General features: G+C 42.4%; 1 protein-coding gene across 1 annotated transcript in view; it reads right to left on the bottom strand.

The window, feature by feature from the left end:
- FRAS1 (Fraser extracellular matrix complex subunit 1) overlaps positions 1–27,350 on the bottom strand; it is a 455,620-nt gene that overhangs the window by 166,748 nt on the left and 261,522 nt on the right. Inside the window, exons 21-25 of the mRNA XM_065877453.1 lie at positions 10,415–10,567; positions 10,006–10,152; positions 4,415–4,561; positions 1,527–1,667; positions 463–603 (exon numbers count right to left, since the gene is read on the bottom strand). Coding sequence (XP_065733525.1) covers positions 463–603; positions 1,527–1,667; positions 4,415–4,561; positions 10,006–10,152; positions 10,415–10,567 — 729 coding nt within the window. The remainder of the gene's footprint in view (positions 1–462; positions 604–1,526; positions 1,668–4,414; positions 4,562–10,005; positions 10,153–10,414; positions 10,568–27,350) is intronic.

The following is a 27,350-nucleotide window of genomic DNA, read 5'->3' on the forward strand; positions in this document are numbered from 1 at the left end:
TTTGGGTTTAACTTTAGTTTAATAACAAAAGTTCAATGTGTCTCACTAAACTGTCCCTAGAAATCCTACTCCTCAAGGATATTATGACAATATCAGGGTCACTGGTAATTTAGTCTATGCGCTGAAAACCCTGGGCCCATGCCAATAGGGCTGACCCACTCTTAATGGACACCACACCTCAGTTCAATATAAGTTTTACGTTCCATGAAATATTGGCTTTGTTTCCATACAGACCTTTAGGGACAATATTGATTTGTGCAAGAGAATTATTGGCCTGTACTCTTCTATTTAGCCAGCCATTGACAGATGTGCACGAGAAGCCATCAATTACTTAGGCCAGACTCCCTGGGTTTTCATTCTGCTCCTAATTCAGATTCTCCTTGGTTACCTGAGAATCAGCACACCTGACTTCCTTGCTGCCCTCACTTCTTTCCAGAGAACACAGCACAGTCTCCAAGTTACCTGTGCATTTGCGGTTTGAATGATCTGCAAAGTTCCCCTTCCCACATTCCTGGACACACTGGGCTTCCAAGAGGAGAAACGGCCCTTCACAGCGGGTACACTCATGGGGGCCTTGGCACTGGAGACAGTGGCTGTCACAGCCTGGAAGACACAAGTCAAGTCGACAGGAATGTGCACGGCTTTCCAAGGGGCTCCTCCATCACTCTTCGTGATGAGGCAGTACAACCTGGTGTGCTGAGCAAAGCGGCAGACTGGGAGTCAAGGAGCCAGGCTTCCAGTCGTGACTGCCGCACTTACCAGCTGGGTGACTTGGCACTAGTCACTCCACGTCTCTGAGCCTCAGCGTTCTCTCCTATAAAATGCAGAGAACACACTGCCCCACCCAGTTCCTTGGATAAAGGTCAAATTACATAATGAAAAATACTACGCAACCTATAAATTGACAGATATCAGCCGTTATCGTTATTAGTAACTAGTCCTTGACTCCCTGCACTGCTTCACTGAAGTGTCAATCTTTCCTGACCTGGTCGGTCCTCAGGGTATCACCCAAGGATGCTCCCAGGAATGCTGCCTGTGCGCTTTGGGTGGGCATTCCAGGGTGTGAAGATTTTGTGGCATTAAAGTGAGGCTGAAGGGGGTACTGAGGCAGAGAAAGGCGACGGTTAGACATACGGTATTGGGAGGGTCGTGGGAGGGCAGATGGTGGGATAAGACACTCTTTCCATGTGCTCAAATGACCAGAGCATGCAGACCTCTCCGTCTGGAGCACAGGACTGTTCGAGTTTTAAGGAAATCCAAAACTAATGGTCAAACCATATCTGTCTGTGTGGCCATATACCTCCAAGATTCCCATGTGGATTTCAAATTTAGCACATGTTGTACTGGGGCATGGGAGAAGGCAAGAGTGGACATTTGCATTAGAACGAAGAAAAACTCTTAGGAAAGAAACAAGAAATTGGATAAAAAGCCAGAGAGGAAACTGGCTACAGGCTCCTTCTCAGAACAGTAAAATACAGAGGGGTGGAAGCTTGGATGAGCACAGAGCAAGGGCTCCAGACACTTACTCTTGCAGAGGCCTAGGTCCCGGTAAAATGATGGTGAGCAGTGCTCCACACAGGCCCCATCCTGGAGAACATAGCCATCCATGCACTGCAGGCAGTCTGTCCTCAGAGGCCCGTGACACGCATTGCAACTCCAGTCACACTCTAGAAAGAAAGTTCCTTCGATCAGCTTCCTTTCTGTCCAGCCTCAGTCCCAGAGACTAATTTATGAGGACACTGGCTGCAGCTGCCTGGGGTGAGTGAGGACAACAGAAGAGATGTCGGATAAGTGAGCTCTAATGAGGCTCTGCTTGTAGTAGCCTGAACGCCTCTCTGAGGTTGAGCGTTTCCTAATTACGTTAGACATGGCACGTACAAGGATCGCTCGTTCATGCAAAGCCTGTCCCAGGGAGTGGCCTATTTGCTCCCACAAACCTCATCTGACCTCCTCCAAATGCCAATAGGTAAAGGATGTCAGAGACTCAACGAAGAATGCATCTGCTCCCTCCACTGACACCGGCCACGTGACTCTCTTCCTCTCAAAAATCAGGCGTTGACCAGCACAACAGAAAGAACCAATGACATTAGACTTACAAGGGGTGTAAACGAACTGTCCAGAAATAAAGGAGTTCCTGAAATAACAGATCTCATTTAGAGCACAGCTGACTCCTTTACATGTTCACTCACTGAACAAGCACTGATGGGATGTATGGCCCTGAACCTCGTGTGGCGGGTGTAGACCCTGCCCTCAGGAAGTTTATGTTCTAGGGGCTCCCAGCCTTAGATGCACACCCAAGTAATTCAGGGGGGTGGATAGAAATACAGATCATCAGGTTCAACACCAGAACTACCGAGTCAGGCCCAGGAAGACAGGGTGCTGCAGCTACTATTTTTGTCATTGTGTTTATGCTAGTTGTTGTGGCTGTCGTTCTTGATGGCCCAGGCAATTTGGACGGGCGATTCTGCAGTCATAAAATGCAGAGTTCTAGCTGGTAAGGTTAAGTCCTTCGTGCATGGAAGACGGGACAAAATAGCAGGATTAAGTACTTGTTTTTTTTTTTGCGGTACGCGGGCCTCTCACTGTCGTGGCCTCTCCTGTTGTGGAGCACAGGCTCCGGATGCGCAGGCTCAGCGGCCATGGCTCACGGGCCCAGCCGCTCCGCGGCATGTGGGATCCTCCCGGACCGGGGCACGAACCCGTGTCCCCTGCATCGGCAGGCAGACTCTCAACCACTGCGCCACCAGGGAAGCCCTAAGTACTCGTTTTTGAAGTCAGGTAAATCTGTATTCAAGTCATGGCTTTGGCACTTTTTATCTGCATGTCTTGCACACTTTCCTTAAGCTTTTTGAGCCTCAGTTTCCTTATCTGTAAAACAGGCATAAGAACAGCACCTATTTCATAAGGCTTCTGTGAAGATTAAGTGGAATAATGGATTTAAGGAACTCAGCACAGTGCGTGGCACACAGCAGTTTAATAAACGTTTGCTGCTGAACTGGTTTCCTTGGAGAACGTATCTCCACTCGGCGCTGCCTCACCCCACCGTCCCTCTCCTCTAAGAAGCTGGAGAAACCTCTCATTAGTCACCTTTCTCTCTTCTTTGATGCAGTATTTCCAAGTCCCATAGAAGCAGGTAAATGCGCACGATGGTACACGTGCTTCCAAGAAGATTTATAAAGTTCATCTCGCTCATTTATTTGACTGAATCAGTCCTGAGGGAAAATGACTAAAACAGAGCCTTGAAAACTGCCAGCATAGTTATGAAATCATTTACCACAGGGAGGATTTGTGATAATCTTGTTTTTCACCACAGACTGACAACCACTGGTTAGAAGGGAAAAACTAGAAAAGGTTCTGTGGTCTTGAGCACAGCAGACCGCCTCAGTGAACAACCAAGTACAATTTCTCGGAATGGAATGTATGTAATTTTGCAAAACCTTAAAGCATCCCAAGTTTACTTGACAGATGTCTGACCTCCATCTCTGAGCCCTAGCTTCTCTGGCAGAATTGGAAAGGTCGGAGGGGCGGGCGGGTGGGTGGGGAACGTGGAATGGAGGAATGGAGAAGGGAAATGGAACAGAAGCAAGGGAAATCCATCCTTTAATTCTGTCTTTCCACTTGCTGGGTCCTGCCATTTGAAGAGCATAAGCTCCAATAATGTTAAACACCGGAAAACAAGGTAAAAGGTCGTACTCGGTTTTTGACAATGCTTGCTTATAAACTCCTGGAGGACAGGGGCTGTGTCTTCACTCATTAAAGTATGTTAAGCAAGAGATGAATAAATCAGACACAACTCCTGTCCTCATTAAGCTTAGAGTCTGGCAGTCTAGAGTTGTAAATGCAGGTGCCTACAGGGCCCAGGAAGGCAACGTAGATCTTTGAAATAGGCCTGGTGTGATAGGACAGGGAATGGCGGGCACTGTGGCACCCTTAGGAGATCATGTTCAACCCAACAGAGACGACAGCTACCCATCAACCTACTGCTGCATTGTGGGAATGCAAATCCAGTACTGCCAAACCTTCTGACTTTTTCAAGAGACTGAAAATCTCAATTTTTGTATGTGAAGTCTTCTGATGTTTAAAAGGCAAAGAATTAAAAAATTTAAAATGCTGTTAAATTCAGTGGATCAAAAAAAAACCAAAAAACAAAACCACAGACCCCTGTCTTGGATTAAATACAACCTGAGGGTTTCCAGTTTGCCGTCTCTGGTCTAGTTACTAAGACCTGGCATAATATCTAGTACATGGTAGACAGAGAAAAATATTTGCTTAATACATACATACATACATAATGACTTTTCATCAGAGAAAGTCTAAACATCTGATGACAGTATTTTCCCAATGCGGGAGCAGACTTCTCTAGTAAAGGGGCATCGACAAGTAGAAGACTCGTGCAATTCTGGAAAAGCTTTACCTTTGCATGTCTTGGTGGAGAAGTCAAGATAGTACTGTGGGGCACAGCTCTCACGCTGGCAGTCTCCAAAGAGCAGGACCTTGTTTGGATCTCGGCAGGAGGTACAGCTGGCCTGTGAATCACAGCTTCCGCAATGTGGGTCGCATGCTGAGCAGATAGGAAGAGAAAATGACCAGATGATTACAATTGCAAATACTGAAGCACTGATCAAACCTAGAGAGATACTGCAAAGCAACAGAGCCTCCCTCCAACCTATTTTTTAATCACGGCTCAGAACCCTACCCTGCGGATCAACAGAAACAGAAAATGTTAATCATGTTTTCCAAAATCAAAGAGGGAAATTTTATTTTCCAGAGAAGATAAATTATAAACCCAAGAACAGAAATCCCACATCCAAACTGCCCTGTGACTCAGCAACAGGATTAATTTATACTTATTTCAAGATCTCTGGAATAATAGTCCAGAGTGTCCTTGGAACCTTGCTTCTTAAGGAATCAGGGGCCCTACAGTTTATGATGTAGATTCAGATTTTTGTCCGATACCAAGATTAAAATTAGGCATCAACTTATTTTGGAGCTCGGGAAATCCCGTATTTTAAGATACGAAGGACTTTAAGGTGACCTGGCTTACTGACTTACTCAGTTGTAATTCTTAGCAGTCACTTAATTTAGGCATTCAGGGATGATCTCCAAATCTGGTCATGCTTCCATCTCTGCCTGATTCAACAACTAGCATCTCTCCATTGACTCAGTTGTTCATGCTAGAAACCTTAGAGTCTCTCCTGGCACCTCCCTTTCTCTCACTCCTAATTCAATTACTTACTTATTTGTTTGAACTCTCCTATATAATTCTCAGAACTTTCTGCTTTTCTCCATATCCACAAATGCCAATATGTCCAAGCCATCATCATCTCCTTCTAGACCACTATCATAGCCTCCTAATTGGTTTGAGTCCCTTGCATTCTATTTTCCATGTATCCGTAAGAGTGATTTTTTAATTCATACTTCTCAGGTGTCAGAGGACACTTTCATCTATGAGCTCATATCTTTCTTCAGGCCTGGAAAAATTCTAGCCATCATTTCTGTAAATATTGCTTCTCCATCATTCCCTCCATTCTTTCTACCTAGAAATCATAATACACATATTTGAATCCTCTCAATATAATCTCCAAGTCTCTTGTCTTTAACTCTTATTCATTCTTCAGTCTCTTCTTCAAGAAGGCCTTCCCTGACTCTCCAGTCTAGAACAGGTCTCCCAGGTACTGTTCTTATACCTTTCATTCATGCCATACATAGAAATGTTCAATTTCAGCGATTATTTACCACCTGTATCCTTTACAGCTGTAAGCTTCATGAAAGCGAAGACGAGGTTTCTGTTGTTCCTTGCAATAGTCCCCAGCACCTAGCTGGTTATCTGTAATTTTGTTGGTGTTCAATAAATACTTGCAACATAAGTGAAAGAAGCCAGATATTGTAATTATATATACTCAAGCACTAGCATCTCTGTCTCCCTCTAAAATTTTCTCTCAGCATGTGTCAGAGGAAAAGTCTAGAGAGTGATCATGTGAGTTTTAGTGCTAAAGGATATCAAAGTGTGTGGCACAGTGCAGAAAAATGACCTCCCTCTAAAATAAAATGAAATTCCTTTTGTTTCACCTACAAGAAAAGCCACCGGTATAAAATATTTGTTAGAATATGTAGACTTGTAATTAAAGGTCTTAGGAAAATTCTAGACCGGATTTTCAGTTTGAAAATATTAGAAAAAAATATTTTTATTGTTGGAAACTTATATGAGACTAAACTTTTATCCTTTCGGGAGGTAGGATTTCTACACATGTTGTTATCTTAATTTTGCCAAAGGGTTTGACAAAAACCCTAAATATAAACTTGTGAATACAAAAATGAAGTGGGGTCTACCAGCTGTAAGTGGATTTGAAGATGGTTGAAATACATACTCAGAAAGTTGTCAGTAAATCTTTGTAATTGGAAATGAATGTCTTTAGTAGAGTATTATGATGAAGTCTTAATTTCTTAGTTGGCCAATATTTTTATTACTTTAATGAAAACAAAGTAATTACGTTAATGATATTTAAATAGGACACGTACACTTACATAGGATACACGCATAGTTAAGTTTCACCAGCTGAAAGAAAAACTTAAACTTATTTTGGCCCATTGTATCAATAAACTAATCAGACGAAATAAGCTAAACTGTAAGTAAAGTCTTGCATTTATGTTCTATAACCAATTGTACAAACAGAGGGGACAGAAGGCCTGTTTAGAAAGCATTATTATAAAACATGATCTAAGAATCTTAGTTGATTGAAAGCTTACTAAAAGTTGACATGGTTACTAAAGAAACTAACACAATCTTAAACTGAAGAGCCTTCATGTAACCTCAGTGTCAGCTGGACGCCCTGCTGGACATGGAGCTGCAAAACAAGGCCCCTGTCCTGACAGCTGAGAGTTTCTTGTAGTTTACTTCCTCAAGCTTCTGTCTGCCTCCGTGGTCTTGAATCCTTCCATGAAGTCTCATTCCCAAAGCATAACTCAGCTCCTTCACTGACTCCCAAAAGAAATGGGGTCCCGCCGAGCATTTGGAAATGTTAAAAGACTATATGGAAGATTTGGAGGGATGCAGCGGTGTCACATTAAGAAGCAGGGGGCTTCCATCATTTCTCTTCGAACACTTCTTCCTCTTTAATCAAACCCCTCAGCCGTCTCCAAGGCAATCCCCAAGTGACCTTGTCTCACTCAAAGTAGTTCTGCACATAACCAAACCCCTTGGGTTCTAGCTTCCCCATTCAGAGGAGTGTGAGTGAGGAGCCTTTTCTCCCTCTTACAATATTCAGACCAGAGGGTATTAGTCTTACTGCAGTCACGTTGGTGTGACAACGTCTGGAGTAGCAGGTGAAGCTCTCCGAGGTCAGTGACCCCATGGAAAGAGCTAAGAGGACAGTGAAGAAGGGGCCGAGGGGACCAGAAAGCAGTGAGGGAAGCAGAGATGTACTGATACTTTTAACTATCGTTCATTGAGGAGGAGGGAACCTCACAGCCTATGACGCCCCGTCTCCCTCCCGACCTCTGAGACAGTCCCTCCTTTCTGCTCAATACTCCACTGACTCCAGTCCTGCTCAGAACAGAGAAGTCCAAGCTAATGTCAGACTTCGGAAGGGAATCGTGTGAATGAGGGAGGAGCCATTCTACACTGCTCCAGAAGGAGGCTCTAGGGCTGATGAGAAACAGCCCTCATCCCCACCGATGCACCTGGCTTCCTTCCTCATCTGTAGCAGCCTGTGAGGGGGTGAGAGAGAATCTCTGCCCTGGGTGCAAGGTTGGCTCAGGTGCGCTGAAGTCTTCCTCCTACTCTAGGGCACTATGGTTTCAAGTACTGAGAACCTCATTTATCATCTCTTCTTGAAAGTTCCTTCTCAACTGGTTATCCTGAAATTTTAGAGCTCAGTATGCAATTTCTAAAGGTTCCTGTAATCAGAATCTAGACAGCTCTGAAGCTCTTACTTTCTTCTATAATATGGTCATTAATGCCTCCCCTTAATGTTGATTATATTTCCTTAAAAGCCCTTTATTGCGCAATTCCTGAAACTGTCAGGCCTATAATTGTCTATAATGATGAGCAGTAGAAAGGGACATTGTGAATTTTTTTTTATGTATTAGAAACTCAAATAGCCCAACTTAGGGGCATACCTTACCTTACTCAGTCTTTGGATGAAGGAAACCTAAGCTTTAGCAAAGGACTAAAGTTAGAAGATGCTTAATTTAACTGAAATAGTCTATAAAATCTTATTTACATGGTAGCATAGCAAACGCATTTGTGCAGAGCAGAAGCTTCCCAGAAGAGGAATACTTCAATGCAACGTATTTTTGCCACCTATAAGCCATATAAGGGATTCTGTTTTTTTCTTTTGAACTTTTATTTCTGTGATTCCACTGCAGTGAAGAGCCTCAAATATCTAAGTCACTACTTCTACACCAACACTCTTTTGCTCCTGAATAGAATATGCAAGTGTTTCATTCGTGTCTCTTGTGTTACAGAATCTACAGATTCCGGCAGACAGTTGATATATACCAAGCAAAGTTTTTGTTACAAAAGTAAAAAAAAAAAACAAAACCAAATAACTCTTTTCATGGATCCAAAAGGGATTTTTGTCTCTGGTATCTCAACAGATGATGCAAAATGGTGGGTTCCATATAACTTCATTTCAAATGCAAATCCTTGCAAGAATCTCCATAAACTAACAGTAATACCTATCTTTGTATCTATAAAATATAAATATCTTTTACTGCTCGATTTGCCTCTCATTTCACACGATGATGACGATAACAACAGTAGCTATACTGAGAGCTTATTCTCTGCTAGGGTCTGTGCTAAGTGCAATAACATTAGAGGAAGGCACTATTATAATGTCCCTTTTCTAGAAAAAGGAAACTGAGGCCTAGTGGTTAATTCACCTGCTCAAGGTCACAAAGCTAGTTACGTGGCAGTTAGGATTTGAACTTTAGTTACCTGATTCTAGAGCCCACTCTCCTAACCATCACTCTATAATTCCTTCAACATGGTACTTCCTAGGACAGAAAATTGAAATATCAGTACTGTATTTGTTAACTGTCATTTTCAAAATGAGAAAAGTACACCACAGTTTTTTGGCAACTGACACTTCACTGATTGAAATAAAGTAAGCTGCCTCAGCCTATTTCAAAACTGTTCCTTCATCTGTGAATCACTTCCTAATTTTTTTTCCACCCAGATTTGCCCTTGCCCTAATTTATCCTAACTCTTTGTTTGTGCGTGACTCAGGTAATTAATCATATTTTAACTTATTTGAGAACTAAGATATCTATACAAGTAACTTTCATGCAAGACAAAATAAACTACTGTTTGGGCAGAAACTGAATCCTCTGTAGCATATCCAGCCTTGCATACTGTCAGTATTTAACAAATACATGTCAAAAACAAATTAAATCCAGAGAAGGGCTGAGGTTCAGGCCTTTATACTAGAATGAGCTCCACTCTCTGCTTAGGATCTTGGAATTGGATCACTGAGAGAAACCATAGGAATAAACTAGACCAACAATGTTATGATTTTAATGAGATAACTAGAGAACAGAGAGGTTAAATGACTGACCCAAGAACACACAGCTCCTCTAGTCCAGCACTTCCAATTAGGCCCATATCTGAGTTATAATCTGCTAATGGCATCCATATGCTTTGTAGATTAATTTTCTTTCTTTTCTAAAAATAAAGGCTACCAGGTGAAAATATGGAAGCAAAAAATCCCTATTTCCTTCAATGACTCCAGAAGAGCAGGAAAGGAGAGAAAGTTCATTTTTTAAAACTTAACGCTGACAATGAGCTTCCCTGGTGGCGCAGTGGTTGAGAGTCCGCATGCCGATGCAGGGGACACGGGTTCGTGCCCTGGTCCGGGAAGATCCCACACGCTGCAGAGCGGCTGGGCCCGTGAGCCACGGCCGCTGAGCCTGCGCGTCCGGAGCCTGTGCTCCGCAACGGGAGAGGCCCCAGCAGTGAGAGGCCCGCGTACAGCAAAAACAAAAACAAAAAACAAAAAAACTTACGCTGACAAGTGTGGTTGTCATCGAGATAGTGCCCTGGGAAGCAGGCAGTGCTGCAGGTGCCAAGATGGGACAGAACGAGGTCGGTGTCACATGAGGAGCAGGAGAAGGGTCCTCTGCCCCGGCAGGTTCTGCAGGAGTAGTGACATTCTGCAGACGGAAGAGACATAAAGAGAACCTATGAAGCCAAATTCCCCTCCAAAGCAGCATCCCAAGAGCCGTTAATAAAAGCCCCAGCATACAGAGCATTAGCTGGTCTGGTTTATTGCCCTACAGTGTGTTTCCTGCCTCTCTCTCTCTCTCTCTCTCTCTCTCTCTCTCTCTCTCTCTCTCGGGAAGTTCCAGCCTTCTCAGCTATTGCCCAAGAGAAGCTCATGGGGCACGGCAGCTCCTGTGTCCAGCGCTTACTCACTTTTACAAGCTCCTCTCTCTGTGAAGTATCCAGAAGGGCAATGGGGAACACAGCGATCTTCTAGCAGCAGGTACCGGGCATTCTGACACCTCAGGCAGACGCTCCCGGTGTTGTAGAGGTCAGCTGTGCAGTGCTGGCACAGAGGATGGCAGTCTGGAGAGGACATGGGAGCACAGAGAAGGCACGGATGCTATGAACAGAGCGCCTCATTTCTACACCAAAGGGTAAAAGGGATTGCAATGACCACTGTTGGAGCACAGAGAAGGCACGGATGCTATGAACAGAGCGCCTCATTTCTACACCAAAGGGTAAAAGGGATTGCAATGACCACTGTTGCAGCACAGATGGCTGGAGAGTAGCGCAAAGGCAGTATACATCAGTAAAGTAGAAGCTTGGGACCTGTACAGATTGCGTGTTTGAGGTTTTTAGCAAATGGCCAGGCCCAGCACAGCAACTGAGTTTTCATCCCTTTCCGATTGAACAACCTTCAAGTCCTAGGGCAGCATGTGAAAGATACTTGCCAGGGGGTATAGAAAGAACTATCAGATAACAGAAACAGTTCATCGTATCAGCATATCCCCCGAGAGCTCCCAGAACTCAGGTACCGTGTGCCCCTCATTCACAGAGCTCCTAAGCTGTGCTCAGAGGCCCCACGTGGCTCATCTCCCAAATGTGGCCTTCCGGAGTCAGCAAACCAGCCTCAGGCATTGGTGGAGGGGGTGGGGAATTAAGGTTGGTTGATAACAGAATTAGGGGGAAAGTTTAGTCTTTAACTAGAGGTAAAGTTACAAACAGCTGAGTTGGAAAGTCATTTTCATGACCTGATACACACTTCACAGAAGCTGTTGTATCAGTTGTGATTAAATCTATAGGGCAAGTTATCTGGGATGGCCAGCACTGTCTCTTGTTCTCACCCATGTAAGAGTCATCCTTTAATTAAAGAACTTGGTTGTGTTCAGCTCCCCATATAGGTGAAAATGCCCTCTGTCCTACCTTAAGTGGTAATAACGCTTCAAATCCCATTTACCATCCTCCATCCCAAAGGTGGAAGAAAAGCCACAAATCCTGAATTACCCCCCAAAATGAAAAAGGAGTAAAGACCTAGGAAAAGAGAAGAGACTTCTGGTTATAGGTCCTGTCCATCTTCCCCTGTAGGATTCAAAGCACTGTTTGCAGTTGCTAAAACACCATTCAGCGGCCACATAGGTCTTGTTTCATCCCAGTCTTGCAGATAGTGATTTCTAGCGATATTTAGACTAAAAACTCCTTGTCAATAAAACAGATTCCCTGTCCTTGAAGTCTGTTAAAACAGGTCTTTCTCTCCATACCCTCGGTGATACACTTTCTTAATCGCTGATCACTTGAGACGTGTTCTTTGCCAAAGAAGAGATCTCAGTCCCATACCCAGCACCCACTCATCCGCAAGAGAAGCCTTTGAGACCTCTAGCCATTCCAGAAGTTGAACCCAGAGTGTCCTCCGCAAAAATCCTCTTTTAGCAGCACACAAGTGAACAGGCCCCAACCTTCCTCTGAACTTCAGGAGTTTCAAATTACAGGCAACCTTTTGCCAATATTAGAAACAGTTCTTGATATCCTAAGAGGCAAATTAATCCCCATTATAGCCCTTCAGTAAATTATAAAGGAAATGATGGCTGTATTGAGAGAAATCTGATAAGAAGGCTATTTCCCCCTGACCTAGTGTACGGTTTCCACACAATGCCAACCTTTTTGTTTTCCTTTTCCTGTGCTTTCCTCACAGTGCCAGGAGCACTTTGAAAGTTCCTGGAGCAGGTGGAGGTAACTCCGTTTTACGATTACCTTAATGAGTGGGTACAGGTTAGAACTGAAAACCCAGGAAACATGACTGATTCAAGGCTCCATTATTTGAAAAGTCTTGGCCTCTTCCTCTTTAAAGCCAGTGCTTACAGAGAGTGTGGGGCTCCGGCATGCGTCAACAAGATCCGCAGGTGTGCAGGGGTCTAAAAACTAGTTGCATCTAACTGAGGCTTTCTCTAGTGTACAATTAGAGGAATGAAAAAGAATAATCACCAAGGGGATGCTTTGAAGAGAAAGTAAGCAGATCTCTGGAATATTGTGTGGGTACAATAAATAAATATTTATGGATTTATCTGATCATGGGGATCTCTAGGAGCTGTTTAAATGAAGAGTGTGATGTATATTAATTACTTCTAAAGGCACCTAGAGCTGGTTTATGGATGTTCCTTCCCGCTCTCATGGCAGCAGCTTTGAAACCCTTGCTACGCTACCCTGGTCACCAGCCCACGCTGCCCACCCTTCCACATCCTACTCGGTTATTTCACCTTCTACTTGACTCAGCCCATCAAGCATGAACACCTTTGATTCTTTCCTGCCAAACCCTCTATTTCATTTCATCTCCCCTCACAGGATGAAATGGCTAATTCCTCCACCCTCATTTTTTAACCCGATTTTCAACATTATTTGAACATTATTGCAACATTAGTGCATCTTTTACCCCCATCTCTCTTCACTCTCCTCGACCTCAACCTCCAAACCTGCTCCGCATTACCTACTCCCCGCAAAGTTTTTCTCAACGACCTCCCCATCTCTTTTCTTTCCTTCACCACCCAACTTCCTTGCCTCCGTAACTTCTCACTTCACTGTAATCTGCCTTCAACCTCCACAATTCAACTGTTGTATTGCTCTTGAAAAGGTCTCTGACCACCTTCTAATGACCAAACGTAATGGCCTCCTCTAAGTCCTAACCCACCTGAAAGGTGTGCAACACATGACACTTCGGATCACCCCCTTCTTTGACCTCCTTTCCCCTCTTAGCATGCTTTATCCTGGTGTGCCTCTCGGTCATTCTCTGCCTCTGACTGCCTGATAAGTGTAGAAATTCCTTACAACCCTTAATTTCTTCTATCCTCTTAACTTAAGTCTCATTCTCTGGAGGTCTTAAACCAGACACGGCTGTTTGCATCATTTTGGTATACAGCTACCAAAAGCCAGTGGAAAGGGCTCAAGAGTTACAGAGAGAGAGAATGGGAACTGGTACAGCCACTGTGGAAAACAGTATGGAGGTTTCTCAAAAACTTAAAAACAGAAATACCACACGATCCAGCAATTCCACTTCTGGGTATTTTTCTGAAGAAAACAAAAACACTAAATTGAAAAGACATATACACCCTTATCTTCACTGCAGCATTATTTATAAAAGCTGAGATATGAAAGCAACCTAAATGTCCATCAGTAGATGAATGGATAAAGAAGATGTGGCATAAATATCCAATGGAATATTACTCAGCCATAGAAAGAATGAAATGTTGCCATTTGCAACAACAGGGATGGACCTTGAGGGTATTATGCTAAGTGAAATAAGTTAGACAGCGAAAGGCAAATACCATATGATTTCACTTAGATGTGGAAACTAAAAAGAAAAACAAATGAACAAACAGAAACAGAGTCATAGATGGAAAGAACAAACAGACAGTTGCCAGAAGGGAGAGGGTGGGCGGGATGAATGAAATAAGTGAGGGAGAATAAGAGGTACAAACTTCCAGTGACAAAATAAACATAGGCAGAACGCTCTATGACATAAATCACAGCAACGTCCTTTTTGACCCACCTCCTAGAGAAATGGAAATAAAACCAAAAATAAACAAATGGGACCTAATGAAACTTAAAACTTTGGCACAGCAAAGGAAACCATAAACAAGACCAAAAGACAACCCTCAGAATGGGAGAAAATATTTGCAAATGAAGCAACTGACAAAGGATTAATCTCCAAAATTTATAAGCAGCTCATGCAGCTCAATAACCAAAAAACAAACAACCCCATCCAAAAATGGGCAGAAGACCTAAACAGACATTTCTCCAAAGAAGATATACAGATTGCCAACAAACACATGAAAGAATGCTCAACATCATTAATCATTAGAGAAATGCAAATCAAAACTTCAATGAGATATCATCTCACACCAGTCAGAATGGCCATCATCAAAAAATCTAGAAACAATAAATGCTGGAGAGGGTGTGGAGAAAAGGGAACACTCTTGCACTGCTCTGAACACAATTCACTGCTGTGAATTGGTACAGCCACTATGGAGAACAGTATGGAGGTTCCTTAAAAAACTACAAATAGAACTACCATATGACCCAGCAATCCCACTACTGGGCATATACCCTGAGAAAACCATAATTCAAAAAGAGTCATGTACCAAAATGTTCATTGCAGCTCTATTTACAATAGCCAGGAGATGGAAACAACCAAAGTGTCCATCATCGGATGAATGGATAAAGAAGATGTGGCACATATATACAATGGGATATTACTCAGCCATAAAAAGAAATGAAATTGAGCTATTTGTAATGAGGTGGATGGACCTGGAGTCTGTCATACAGAGTGAAGTAAGTCAGAAAGAGAAAGACAAATACCGTATGCTAACACATATATATGGAATTTAAGAAAAAAAAATGTCATGAAGAACCTAGGGGTAAGACAGGAATAAAGACACAGACCTACTAGAGAATGGGCTTGAGGATACGGGGAAGGGGAAGGGTAAGCTGTGACAAAGCGAGAGAGTGGCACGGACATATATACACTACCAAACGTAAAATAGATAGCTAGTGGGAAGCAGCCGCATAGCACAGGGAGATCAGCTCGGTGCTTTGTGACCACCTAGAGGGGTGGGATAGGGATGGTGGGAAGGAGGGAGACGCAAGAGGGAAGAGATATGGGAACATATGTATATGCGTAACTGATTCACTTTGTTATAAGGCAGAAACTAACACACCATTGTAAAGCAATTATACCCCAATAACGATGTTAAAAATAAATAAATAAATAAATAAATAAGTCATGGGGATGAAACCTACAGCATGAGTATACAGACAATAATAGTATAACAACTTTGTATGGTGACAGATGGTAACTAGACTTATCGTGGTGATCATTTTGTAATGTATAGAAATATCAAATCAGCATGTTGTGAAACCAGAAACTACCATAGTGTTGTAGGTCAATTATACTTCAATAAAAAAACAAAAGAGGGAGTTGTAGAGGCTCCATAATCACTCAAGGCCTCTGCCTCGCTCCATGGCTCCATATTAAGCCTTAAAAGAGGCATCAGATCAATCACCAGACATACCACATTGCATGATGGAGCAAGTACCCAGAGGCAAGGAGAAATCAATAAATGACACCTGAAAATATAAAACAGTCCACCGCAGGTTGCCCAAAGCATCACATTAATCCGAGTTAGTTTACAGTTTCACATTACACATGAGACTGTAACTACTTGAGTCTGCAAAGTTCAACTCTTTTTGTTCGCTACCTGTACTTCTCCCTTATTCATTTATCCATGGCTTAAAAACTCATACTGAACACCCAATCCTGTGAATAGACCCCAAAACAACAGTCTGAGTGGGTCCTGTGTTAATACATTCCTGCAAACCTCTCTTCCCAACTCTGTCTTATACAAGCCCCCAACAGAACACCACACAAAACCAATATGCTCTCAAACCTTGCTCTGGAGTCAATCTGAAGGTTGACTGATTTTTATTAAACCAACCAGAAAAGAAAAATAAATTCCTAAAACCTAGGAAACACCTTTGTCTTAGGAGGCTTGAAGTCAAAATCTCTTTGCAGGAGAGAATTCCTTGGGAGAACTCAAAATGAGTTATGATGTACAGGGAAAGAAGCCAGAAATCAGAGCAACAGGGCTTGAGGATTAATCCCAGTGTTCTGATATACAATCAGAAAAGCATCGTTCCCGAGGGCAGGCTGCTCAGTTGTGACAGGCTACAAGTGGCCAGTCCCCCTGGTCACCAACTGTAGGCAAGCTTCAGGCTCAAGCCCCAGAGGCCACTGTGATCTTCTATGCAGAGAGGGGGCTCAAAACAGGGAGCTTACGGTTTTATTTTCCTGACTACAAAGTGAGCCATGGAAGAAAATATGAAAAACAATTTTACATAGTATAAATGAACCTAAAAATCCCCCCATGTGGGCCTTTTAGAATAAATAACTATTAACGGGTATTTTTCTCTTAGTTCTTTTTCTATACAACTTTCCATATGTAGATTTTTACACAGATGAGATTATATTAAATATTGTCATATAATAACTTTTTTTTTCCACTCAGTACCATCAGCATTTCCACGTGTCATTAAGGACTCTTCGTAAACATCATTTTTAGGGGTTGTATAATATTCCAGCATTGAATAAACAAATAAAAATTTACCATTTTTCTTATCCTTGATCATTTACTTCCAATTTGCCCACTTTTATAATGAAGGCCATGATAAGACCCTTGTGCATTTTAGATTATTTGCTAAAAGACAAAGTCAGGCTTCTCTGGTGGTGCAGTGGTTAACAATCTGCCTGCCAATGCAGGGGACACATGGGTTCGAGCCCTGGTCCGGGAAGATCCCACATGCTGCGAAGCAACTAAGCCCGTGCACCACAACTACTGAGCTTGCGCTCTAGAGTCCGCGAGCCACAACTACGGAAGCCTGTGCACCTAGAGCCCATGCTCCGCAACAAGAGAAGCCACCGCCTTAAGAAGCCCGCACACCACAATGAAGAGTAGCCCCCGCTTGCAGCAACTGGAGAAAGCCCGCACGCAGCAGCAAAGACCCAACGCAGCCAAACATAAATAAATAAATTTATTTTTAAAAAAGTTACATCCAAGATACATTCTTGAGACTGTTTCATTGTAACTCTGCCTGCACTAGGAACTTTTTTTTAATTTATTTTTTTATTGAGGTATAGTTGAATCACAGTGTTGTGTTAATTACTGCTGCAGAGCAAATGACTCAGTTATACATATATATACATTCTTTTTCATATTCTTTTCCACTGTGGTTTATCACAGGATATTGAATATAGTTCCCTGTGCTATACAGTAAGACCTTGCTGTTTAAGGAAATTTTAAAATAATAAAATGATCTTGGCTAATTTGGTTGGTGAAAATTGGTGTTACATAGTTGCTTTGGTTTGGATTTCTTTTATTGTAAGTGAGGCTGAGCATTTAAAAACTCTTTCTTTCAAACAACAAAACTGTTCAAATGTCTACTGTACTCACAGAGCTTTCAGTATGGTGGGGATAAGGACCCTGGATCCATAATTACACTTAAGTAGGAAATCTGTGTAATCTCATAATAATTTGAGATATCAGCCCGTGAGTTCTTTCCTCATCCACTGCAACCATCCCGCATTAGACCTGAGAGTGTGGGCCACCATGTGCTCCCAGAGAAAGTCAGCAGAATCAGACCAGCACAGATACCAAATTCACAGAGCCCAGGGCACAGGTGAAAGATAGAAGAAAAAACAAACTTGAATGTGAAAATTGGAGCTAGGAGACCCAGGCCCTCCCCCACCAATACGACCCCTACACTCTCCACCTCTGTACCCCAGCCTAGAAAAACCCTTCGAGCTGGAGAGGAAGAAGGAGCAGAGAGACCATTCAATTTGCCTCTCCCCTCCCCTCCTGTGGAACAGGTTGGAGGTAGCTGAGTGGAATATTCAAGAATCCAACAGTGAAGCAGACTTGGGCTGGGCTTCTTGACTTAAAGAAAGTCGTCTCCAAAGTGAGTCCTTTGTCATGAGGCAAGAGAGACGGTGGCACAGTGGGATGAGCAACAAGAGAGTGTAAGGCAGACGCTTAGACACGGGACTGCCTTGAGACTATTGCAAACTTCTGTAAAATGCAAACCAGGTAAGCCCAGGGACCATGGAAGTCTCTGACGGGGTACCAGCTTGGTCCAGGAAGCAGGTAAATCTGCCTGGAGGAAGCTGAGACAGAGACACTGAGTGGGAGTCAGCTGCTGGAGGAGATGGGCAGGGTGAGAGAGCTTGGAAGAGGTCCCAAGAAGAGGAAAAACATGGAAAAACCCAGAAGCGCAACAGAACAGGATGCCTTCAAGGAACTGAAAAAAGTCCAGTATGGCTGCATCTTGAAGAACATTCGGAAGAGCCACTCAGGACCTGGCTGTGCTAATTTTGAAATACCTTGTAAGTCACGAAAAAGTGTATGGATTTATCCTCGTGGCGACTGGAAATGGGTTTGTCTATGTGTATACCAGTCTATCTACTGAAGTCTCTGTGTTATTACTACAGGTTTAAATGAGAAATTGTTGTATGAAAGGTAACTAGTGATGGCAGAAGACATTAAAACCACAGCAAAGAACTGACAATCCAAGAAAACTGACACACAGCAGCTTTCAATGTGAACTTTTCTGGGGCGAGGAGAGGGGTCCCTATGTTTCTGTCCCCCTCCCCCTTCCACTATGTCCACAGAAGACCCTTCTCTGTTAATAACATCCACTGCTGAACAGTTTTCTAAAGGCTTATTATGCTAGAGTAGGCATATTAGGAAAACTAAGAATCCTACAGTGCAAGTATACGAAGGCTTCTGTGACCAGGGACGGAGATCTCAGGTGTCCCCTGAGAAAGAAAACCAACACACCAGTGGTTTGTCTTTCAGGCACGACCAGGGAAGACCTTTCCACAAACTGTCAGCTTCTAAAATGCCTTTAAGATTCAAAACAAAGTAGAATTTGGCAAAATCAGTAGTACCTAGCAAGGAGCCCTTCCTTATCAATTTGCTAAATGAAAGAAAAAAAAAACACTGGAGTCAAAATATTAGGAAATTGTGGGGAATTTGGAGGCCCACGAGAAGCTTCACCTGGACTCCACACCTTGGTTCTCAAAATCCACTCCAGGCCAAGAGGAACAGGGCACTACTTGTCTGTGTGTGTGGCAATTTACAACTGCCTTGTCAGTACAGTTTGAGAGAATGAAGAGAGAAATCTCCCCATGGCCAGCCAGAGGTATTAATTATACAATCTAAACATAGTTAAGAGGTGTTAGGAGTCCATCTCCAGGCGCTGCAGGAGGTGACTGACTATGTGTCCCAGGGAACTGCTACGACACCAGTCACTTGACGCACAGTAAAATCTAGGGGCATATTTTCCAAGAATTAAGCTGATTGGGAAGGAAGTCTTGAATTCTTCTTGGTAGGTGGTGCCATCTGACAAATCCTGATTCAGATCCTTGCTGGACCCACACTGGTAGGAGCACAACTGTCGGAAACGGTGCCCTTAAAATGCCAGTATTCTCAGAAAGGCCGACAAACCACAGAGTGAATTCTCCTGTAATCGTCCTCACCCCACCTTCCACTCCCATTCCTCCCCACAGGTGATGGATGTCTGGAACGAGTTCACAAGATACACTAGAGGAAGTTTATACTGTCACTGCTTAATTTGTACCAGGACCGCAGTTACTAAAATAGGGGAATTGAGTTTCCAACCCACCAATCTAGCAGCCTCTGCAAGGATTAACGGCCCATCATAAAAGCCCCATCTGTGCAGGAAGGCATTTGCATCTGACCTTCCTGTCTGTAATCAAAAAAGGAGGCTAACCTCAAATATGTCTAAATGGTGAGCATGCATCCATTAATTGCTTAAAAACAGAGCCTATTCTGAAGCCCGTCTCTCAGAGTCCTCCCATAGCTACTCAGTAAGTAAATCCTTATTTGTCACTATTTCAATTATAGTAAAGTCTTTAAATAAAAGACTTATTAAAGGATGACAAGGAGAGGAGAGGGACCCAGGATACATTGAGGTGTAGTCTGTTTCAGATTACTGGTATATAATAAACATGTGGAGGGGGAAGGGCAGATGGACTTCCAGGTGTTTGTGTATGTGCCTGCTTGCTAACAAACCTGGTGAATCACACTTTAAACAAAGTAATGAACACACTGTAAGGGAGCCTGGAAATGGAGTATCGACTCGAGCTGAAATAAATGCACTTCTTGTTTTAAGATTCCATTTGTTTTCTAAATATGCACAGCATGCATACATACTAAAAATGTAAATACATAAAGAATTAATATTTTGACTCAGCAGCGGCAATATCCTCTAACATGTCACCCTGCAGCTGTGAGGAAATTATATGTGGTCATCACCATGTGATGTTATGTTCAAATCACAAAGGCTCTGCTTCAAGGATCAGTGAGGATTACGCATAATCGCGATGGATGGAAGCACACGGCAGTGAAATGACTTATTTCACATCTTTGGAGCAAAGTGAAAAAAAGCTTGAAGATATTAAAGTAAATGTGTACTGTTGAAGCAGTGGCTTTGGATGTTGGTTTTATGGGGCAGTGACTCCTTAGCTGATAAATAATGGACCTATAAAGACAATTTTAGACACACAGTGAGATTTTTAATAATGTCCTATCAGTCGATTAGGTTCTTAATGAAACCACATTAAATGTGTTTGGAAGCTGTTAAAATAATCAGCACTTGTATCTGTTCCGCATCAGGTGAAAAGGGAATGATTCCGTGCTGAAGCTCTGGGTCCTTAAAGTGTGTATAGACTGAATTCTGATGCCACTTTTAAAATTGACAGGGCTCTACTTGTGAGACAAGTACAGCAGGAATCCCGAAAATAACATATGAATGGCAGAAGAAAAAGAAGCCTCCTCTCTTCCCCTTTTGATCATCACTTTGGTCCTAGCCCACCCATGAGGTCTTTAGAAATCACGTGTTCTTTTTAGGGTTAGGGTTTAGGGTTAGCTCTCAGTTAGTACAAAAACAAAACAAAACAGACAAACAAAACTTCCCATTTTTTCAGTGTCTGTGGCTATTGTTTTATCCTGAAAAAACCAATCATCAACAACAACAAAACCTACTACAACAGATTGGCCTTAGCGTTATAGGACAGTGATTTCCACCCAGTGTTGACAAACTTACAAATGTGGTGAGAAGGCTGCAGTAGGACCCACGGAGACAGACAGCTGGAAGAAGGAGTGGGTGAGAGGCAGTGTCAGATGTAAGAGCAAGGCTCTCTCCTCAGTTCTGGTGCCAGTTCTTGCTGCCAACAAGGAAACATGAGCACCACTCCTGCCTTGTACCTGACCTCCCATCAGTTTATGTTTTACTCTTGCCTTACCTCCAAAATAGAAAAAAGTTCACTTCGATCCATATTTATGGCATGTGAGTTGGGTGTGAGGCACTATGGAAGTTGCTGCAGGAGATAGAGCACTGAGTCAGAGTCAGACCCTTCCCTCAAGATGCTCACGACAAGGTCCAATGTCAGAAGAAAGCCACACTTAAAATGCAATTAATGTCTAAGGAGGACCAGAGAATATTTTATCCAAAGGGAAGAAGAGGGACTTTAACTTTGCAAGATGTGGCAATGATTAAAATATGGAATAGGGGTGGGAAGGAAGCAGGTGTAACTCAATTTTGAATTACAGTTGATCCTTGAACAATGCAGGGGTTAATCTGAGTATAATTTATAGTCGGCCCTCTGTATCCCCACCCCCATCCTCTGCATCCTCGGATTCAACCAACTGTGGACCATGTAGTACTGTAATATATACTAGTGGAAAACATCTGCATGTAAGTGGACCTGTGTAGTTCGTACGCACATTGTTCAAGGGTCAACTGTACTCAGTTTTGAATTACGCTGATTGAAAAAATCAGTAGTGGATGGACAAGAGAGTCAGGAGAAGGAAGGAAGGACCTGGTGTGGGAGGTTTCTTTGGAGGTTTCTGAGTATGTTGTTCCTGTGGATCAAATGTCCAGAAGGTAGACAGATAGAAATGAGAGTCTGGAGATGATGACCATGTGTGGACTTGAGATAGACTCTAAGGAGAAAACAGAAATGGGCATTGGATCGAGACACTAAGGTCCTAAAGGAAAGGGGGTCAGGGAGGAAGAAGAGAAGGAAAGATAAAGAGGGAAGGAAGGAGATGAAATGAGTAACCAAAAGAGGAAATAACTATTGGGCTAGACCACCCCTTGAGGGTGATGGGACAAAGCAGCTCTGGATCACAGATGGAGGAGTTCCCCCGGGCCAGGGTGAGGGAGATCCTTTCTCAAAGGAAGCAATGAGGAAAACGGTATTTAGAAGAAGATACAGAGACATTTGCGGAGAAAAAGTGAGGGAGTTTTTTTGCTGTTGTTGTTTTTAGGAGATTATGTTAATATTCTAAACACTAAAGAAAGCAAAGATGTCAACTGATCGGAGTGAGAGTTGAGTTGAGGGAAAGTATAGTAAGTACACATGGAAAGGTCATGGTGAGCAAGGTGACAACACATCAAAAAGGGCTGTAAGTAATACAATTGCTGAGAAGCAGAGAAGGTCCTATTGGAACTAGATCAGATGATGAAGTCTGATGATGGTGTTCACACGCGTGCCCTCTGAAATGGCACTGCTTCAAAGCCCAGGTCTACTGCGTTTTAGCTGTGAAACACTGAGTAAATTGGTTAATGTCTCTCATCCAGTCTCTTGGGTTGTAAAATGGAAATGCTACTAATCATAGGATTGACCTCCCAGGGTTGCAGCCAGGATTAAATGAAATAATGTATGAGGAGTTGGTACATAGGAAGTGCTCAATAAACATTAGTGATTATTCTTTATCTGTGGCAGGCCCAATCAGGATTGACATTGATACTGATGGTCATACTTACATCTAAGTCACTATTTTTGCCCCATTACATGTAAACACAGAGATTTACATGTGTGTAAGAAAAGTAGATAAGTGTAGCCATAGCAATTTTGCTGTCTCTAGTACTTAAGTGGATAGCCTATGAGCCTAAATTCAGTTGTGTTCTTTAAGCATAAACACTCAAATTCTTCTCTGCAATTCAGCTCCTGGCCTGTAGTTCTTATGAAGACAACAGCAATTCTAACTTCACTGGGAGCCCTGCCAAGTTGAAAACTTGTAAGTAAGGTCATTTCTAAAGCTATATAAGATATTGTTTAGAAAAAGTCCCATGAAGGAGAAAATACAAGTTCTTTTTTTTAATTTAGGAAGGTCTCAATTTAAAAATAGGTCGTGTTCTTATTTTTTTCTGAAAGTAAAAGTTCAAAGAAAAGAAATGCCTTGAAATATTCAATCACCCTTCAGCAGACATCGTGGTCCCTTAAATAAAACACAAATTCAGAGAACAAGGGAGAGACAATCACTGAAAGTTCCAGAGAGAGATTGGATATGCAACTCATAGTTCAAGCAATAGGAGATAGGGTGACAGATGAGAAAAGAATGTGCATTGCCAAAAAAGAAGATAAGGAAAATAATGGAGGTGTTAAAAAAAAAAAAAAAAAACACAAGAAAATTGAAAAAATATAAAGATAGAAGAATAGGGCCAGATGGAATGAAATAGAAGGTGAAAGAGAAGAGATAAGAAGCAAAAAAAAATGAGTCACACTAAGAAGATCCTTGATGTAATTAGCATAGGATGCACTGGAAGGGGATTAAAGTGGACCTTAGGGCACCAGAATCAAATCATTCCTTTGCCCGACATTTCCTGATCACCATCTATGTGCCGGTTAGGCATTGCACTGAGCTCTTAATCCCACTTCCACAGGAAGGTTTCTTGGGATGATCAAATGAAAAAATAAGTGAGAAAATGCTTAAAAAATTATAAAATGTCAAGAGCATAACATTATTGTTATTAACAATAACATGAAAAACAGACCTCGTCCCAGCCAAAGCCTTGGAAGTCATACTTAGTTTACCAAGCAGTAACTCTACCTCCTGCTGGTTATTGCCCATATCCACAACCAGAAAACGGCCAATCAAATTAAGTTACATAACGGACATATGGATATGGGGTGGGGAGTCAGAGAAGGGTGGGGGATGAACTGGGAGACTGGAATTGACATATATGCTATGTATAAAATAGATAACTAATGAGAACCTACTGTATAGCACAGGGAACTCTACTCAGTGCTCTGTGGTGACCTAAATGGGAAGGAAATCCAAAAAATAAGGGGATATATGCATATGTATAACTGATTCATTTTGCTGTACAGCAGAAACCAACACAGCATTGTAAAGCAACTATACTCCAATAAAAATTAAGTTACACAAACATAATGGAATGCTATTTAGCCATTAAAAATGACAATTATGTGGATTCTTCCAATTATTTGCCAACACATGGAAATACACAAAGTGATATGAGAAATAACAAAGAAATAGAGGCATAACTCATTGCATTGCACTTTGCTTAATTATGCTTTGCAGATGATTGCTTTTTCTTTTCTTTTCTTTTTTTTTAAACAAACTGAAGGTTTGCGGCAACCCTATGCTGTCAAATGATGGTTGGCATTTTTTAGCAATTAAGTTTCTTTTTTTTTTGGCCACACCTCTCAGCTTGTGGGATCTTAGTTCCCCGACCAGGGATCAAACTCAGGCCCTTGGCAGTGACAGCGCAGAGCCCTAACCACCGGACCGCCAGGGAAGTCCCAATAAAGTATTTTTAACTAACGTACGTACGTTTTTTTCTTGTTTTTTTTTTTTTTTTTTGCGGTATGTGGGCCTCTCACTGTTGCGGTCCCTCCCGTTGCGGAGCACAGGCTCCAGACGCGCAGGCTCAGCAGCCATGGCTCACGGGCCCAGCCACTCCACGGCATGTGGGATCCTCCCAGACCAGGGCACGAACCCGTGTCCCCTGCATCGGCAGGCGGACTCTCAACCACTGCGCCACCAGGGAAGCCCACGTACGTTGTTTTTTTAAGACATAAAGCTATTGCACACGTAACAGACTACAATATAGTGCAAACAATTTTTATGTGCACTGGGAAACCAAAAACCTCATGACTTGCTTTATTGCAATAGTCACTTTATTGCGGTGGTCTGAAACCAAACCCACAACATTTCTGAGATATACCTGTACATAGCTGCTGATTACAACTGTGAAAAATGCATGTACATTAAAACAGATAAACAACAAGGACCTACTGTATAGCACAGGGAACTCTGCTCAATGTTACATGGCAGCCTGGGTGGGAGGGGAGTCTCGGAGAGAATGGATACATGTACGTGTAGGGCTGAGTTTCTTTGCTGTGCACCTGAAACTACCACAACATTGTTAATCGGTTATACTCCAATATAAAATAAAAAGTTTAAATATTATTTTTAAAAATGCATGTATGTAACCACTGAAAAAGATTAAAGGACATGTGGAGTGATATAAATTATTAAAATTCAGTATGCATTAATGTCTTCATTTAAAGTTTATCTATTTATTTACTAAGGGTATATAAAATAAAAATACATGGCAATCTAAAACAGCTTCCGGCACTTAAAACAGACCGGCAAGTTCTTGCAACTTTCCCCGCTAGTGCCTCTCCAAACCATCTTGTCATACCAGTCCCCGATGATCTACCTTTTAATCTACAATCAGAAAACTCTTCTTGAATCCCTATTGTTGTAACCAACTGTGTTTGTCCTCATCCTGGGTTCCTAGGTTCAAATCTTGGCTCTATCTTCCAACTTTTCTCATTTTGAGTAAATGACTTAAACCTTACTTAGGTTCAGTTTCTTCATATGTAAAATGGAGATAACATTAGTACCTACCTCAGAGGATCACCGGTAGTATTAAATGGCAAAATGCATTCAAAGCAACTAGTGCAGTGCTTGTCACATCATAAGCCATCAGAACTGTCACCTATTATCAGAAACTCACAGAGAACATGAGCTAGTCAATGCCAAGTGCTAGGTAATTGGTAGAAACAAGTCAGCGTACCTAGGAATTACAACGTGGGAGATGCCAAAAGGAAGCTGGTCCTAGAAGGGACGGAATCTGAGCGAGGCCACGAGGGACGGATGGGTAGGATTTTGACGATGAAAATAAGGTAGTAACTGCTACACGTTTTAGTGTGTGCCTTTTTCCTTCTTTCAGCTTACAGCCCCAGGAGCAGCTACAGCAAGATGTAGAGCAGTGCCAACCCACTTTCCCCACATGCAGAAACTACTAAAAAACAGAACTGGCTCCCACCTCTCTGGCTTCAAGTCAGAGTATCTGGAGGCAGAGAGCTGTGCACTGGCTCATGCAGGGCTCTTTCCCAGTCCTTAACGATGTTCAGTTTGAACTGTTTTGTTTTGTTTTTTTCATTACTCAGTGTTGCAGTTCTATCAGCTTATTCCAAAACAAGGATTTGTTGCTCTTTTAATCTGTGCATTTCAACTTTTTCACCATATTTTTCAGGCTCCTCTTTCAGAAATGAGTGACAATGAATGGGGAAAATTGTAGAAGGGACTCAAAAGGTTTTGTTTTCTTTTTAATGATTTGGAAGAAAAATGTTAACAGGTTTTCTAATCAGTCAGCTCAGGTTCAGAGAGCAAACACTTCTCAGACCCAATGCTAAAGGATAATTACGGATTGCTCTTTGATGCTCCCAGCAGTCAAGAGTGGCAACCCTGAGAATTCTTGGGGCCCCCTCTGCTTGCCCACAGAGAAGAGAAGGGAGGAAGAAAGGACGCGAGGGAGGGACACACTGAGGGATGGAAGGAAGGAAGTCCACAATCTGAGTATAGGTTGAGTATTTCATTTTACCTTTAGGGAGTGCCAACAAATTGTCCAACATATCAACATCAGCTAGTGCAGGGCTTCTCAAAGATTGTTTTGCAAAGCACTGGTTAGCCCTGTGAGAGTCTATAATAAATCGAAGGAAGGGGTCTGCAGTGATATGTTTGGCAAATGATGGGCAGCCTCCTTCATCTCGGAGATTCACAATGCACATCTGCTTATTTAAGGTTTTGAGAAATCCTGAAAGAAAGAAAGCTGCTTTATTTAACCAAGAGTTTCCGAAATTTATTCAGTCATGAGACATTTTTGCATGTAACACCTATTAACCATTGCTTAGAACTCAACTACCATGGAATACAATATGAAAATTCTCAGAGCAATATTTCTTTACTGTCACTTGTCTTCTTTTGCTTACATTCTGGTACAGATTTATGAAGAAAACAAACCAGCATTTAAAACAGTACTGCATAAAAAAATGTTTAATCCCCTAGAATTCTGCCGTCCTAACAAATCAGCTATTTAAAATTTTGCAGTCTTCATAGAAAACAAACCTACGGTTACCAAAGGGGAAGGCTAGGTGGGATAAACTGGGAGTATGGGATTAAAAGATGCACACCACCATGTA

This window comes from Phocoena phocoena, chromosome 5 (genome assembly GCF_963924675.1).
Source record: "Phocoena phocoena chromosome 5, mPhoPho1.1, whole genome shotgun sequence".
Lineage (NCBI taxonomy): Eukaryota > Metazoa > Chordata > Mammalia > Artiodactyla > Phocoenidae > Phocoena > Phocoena phocoena.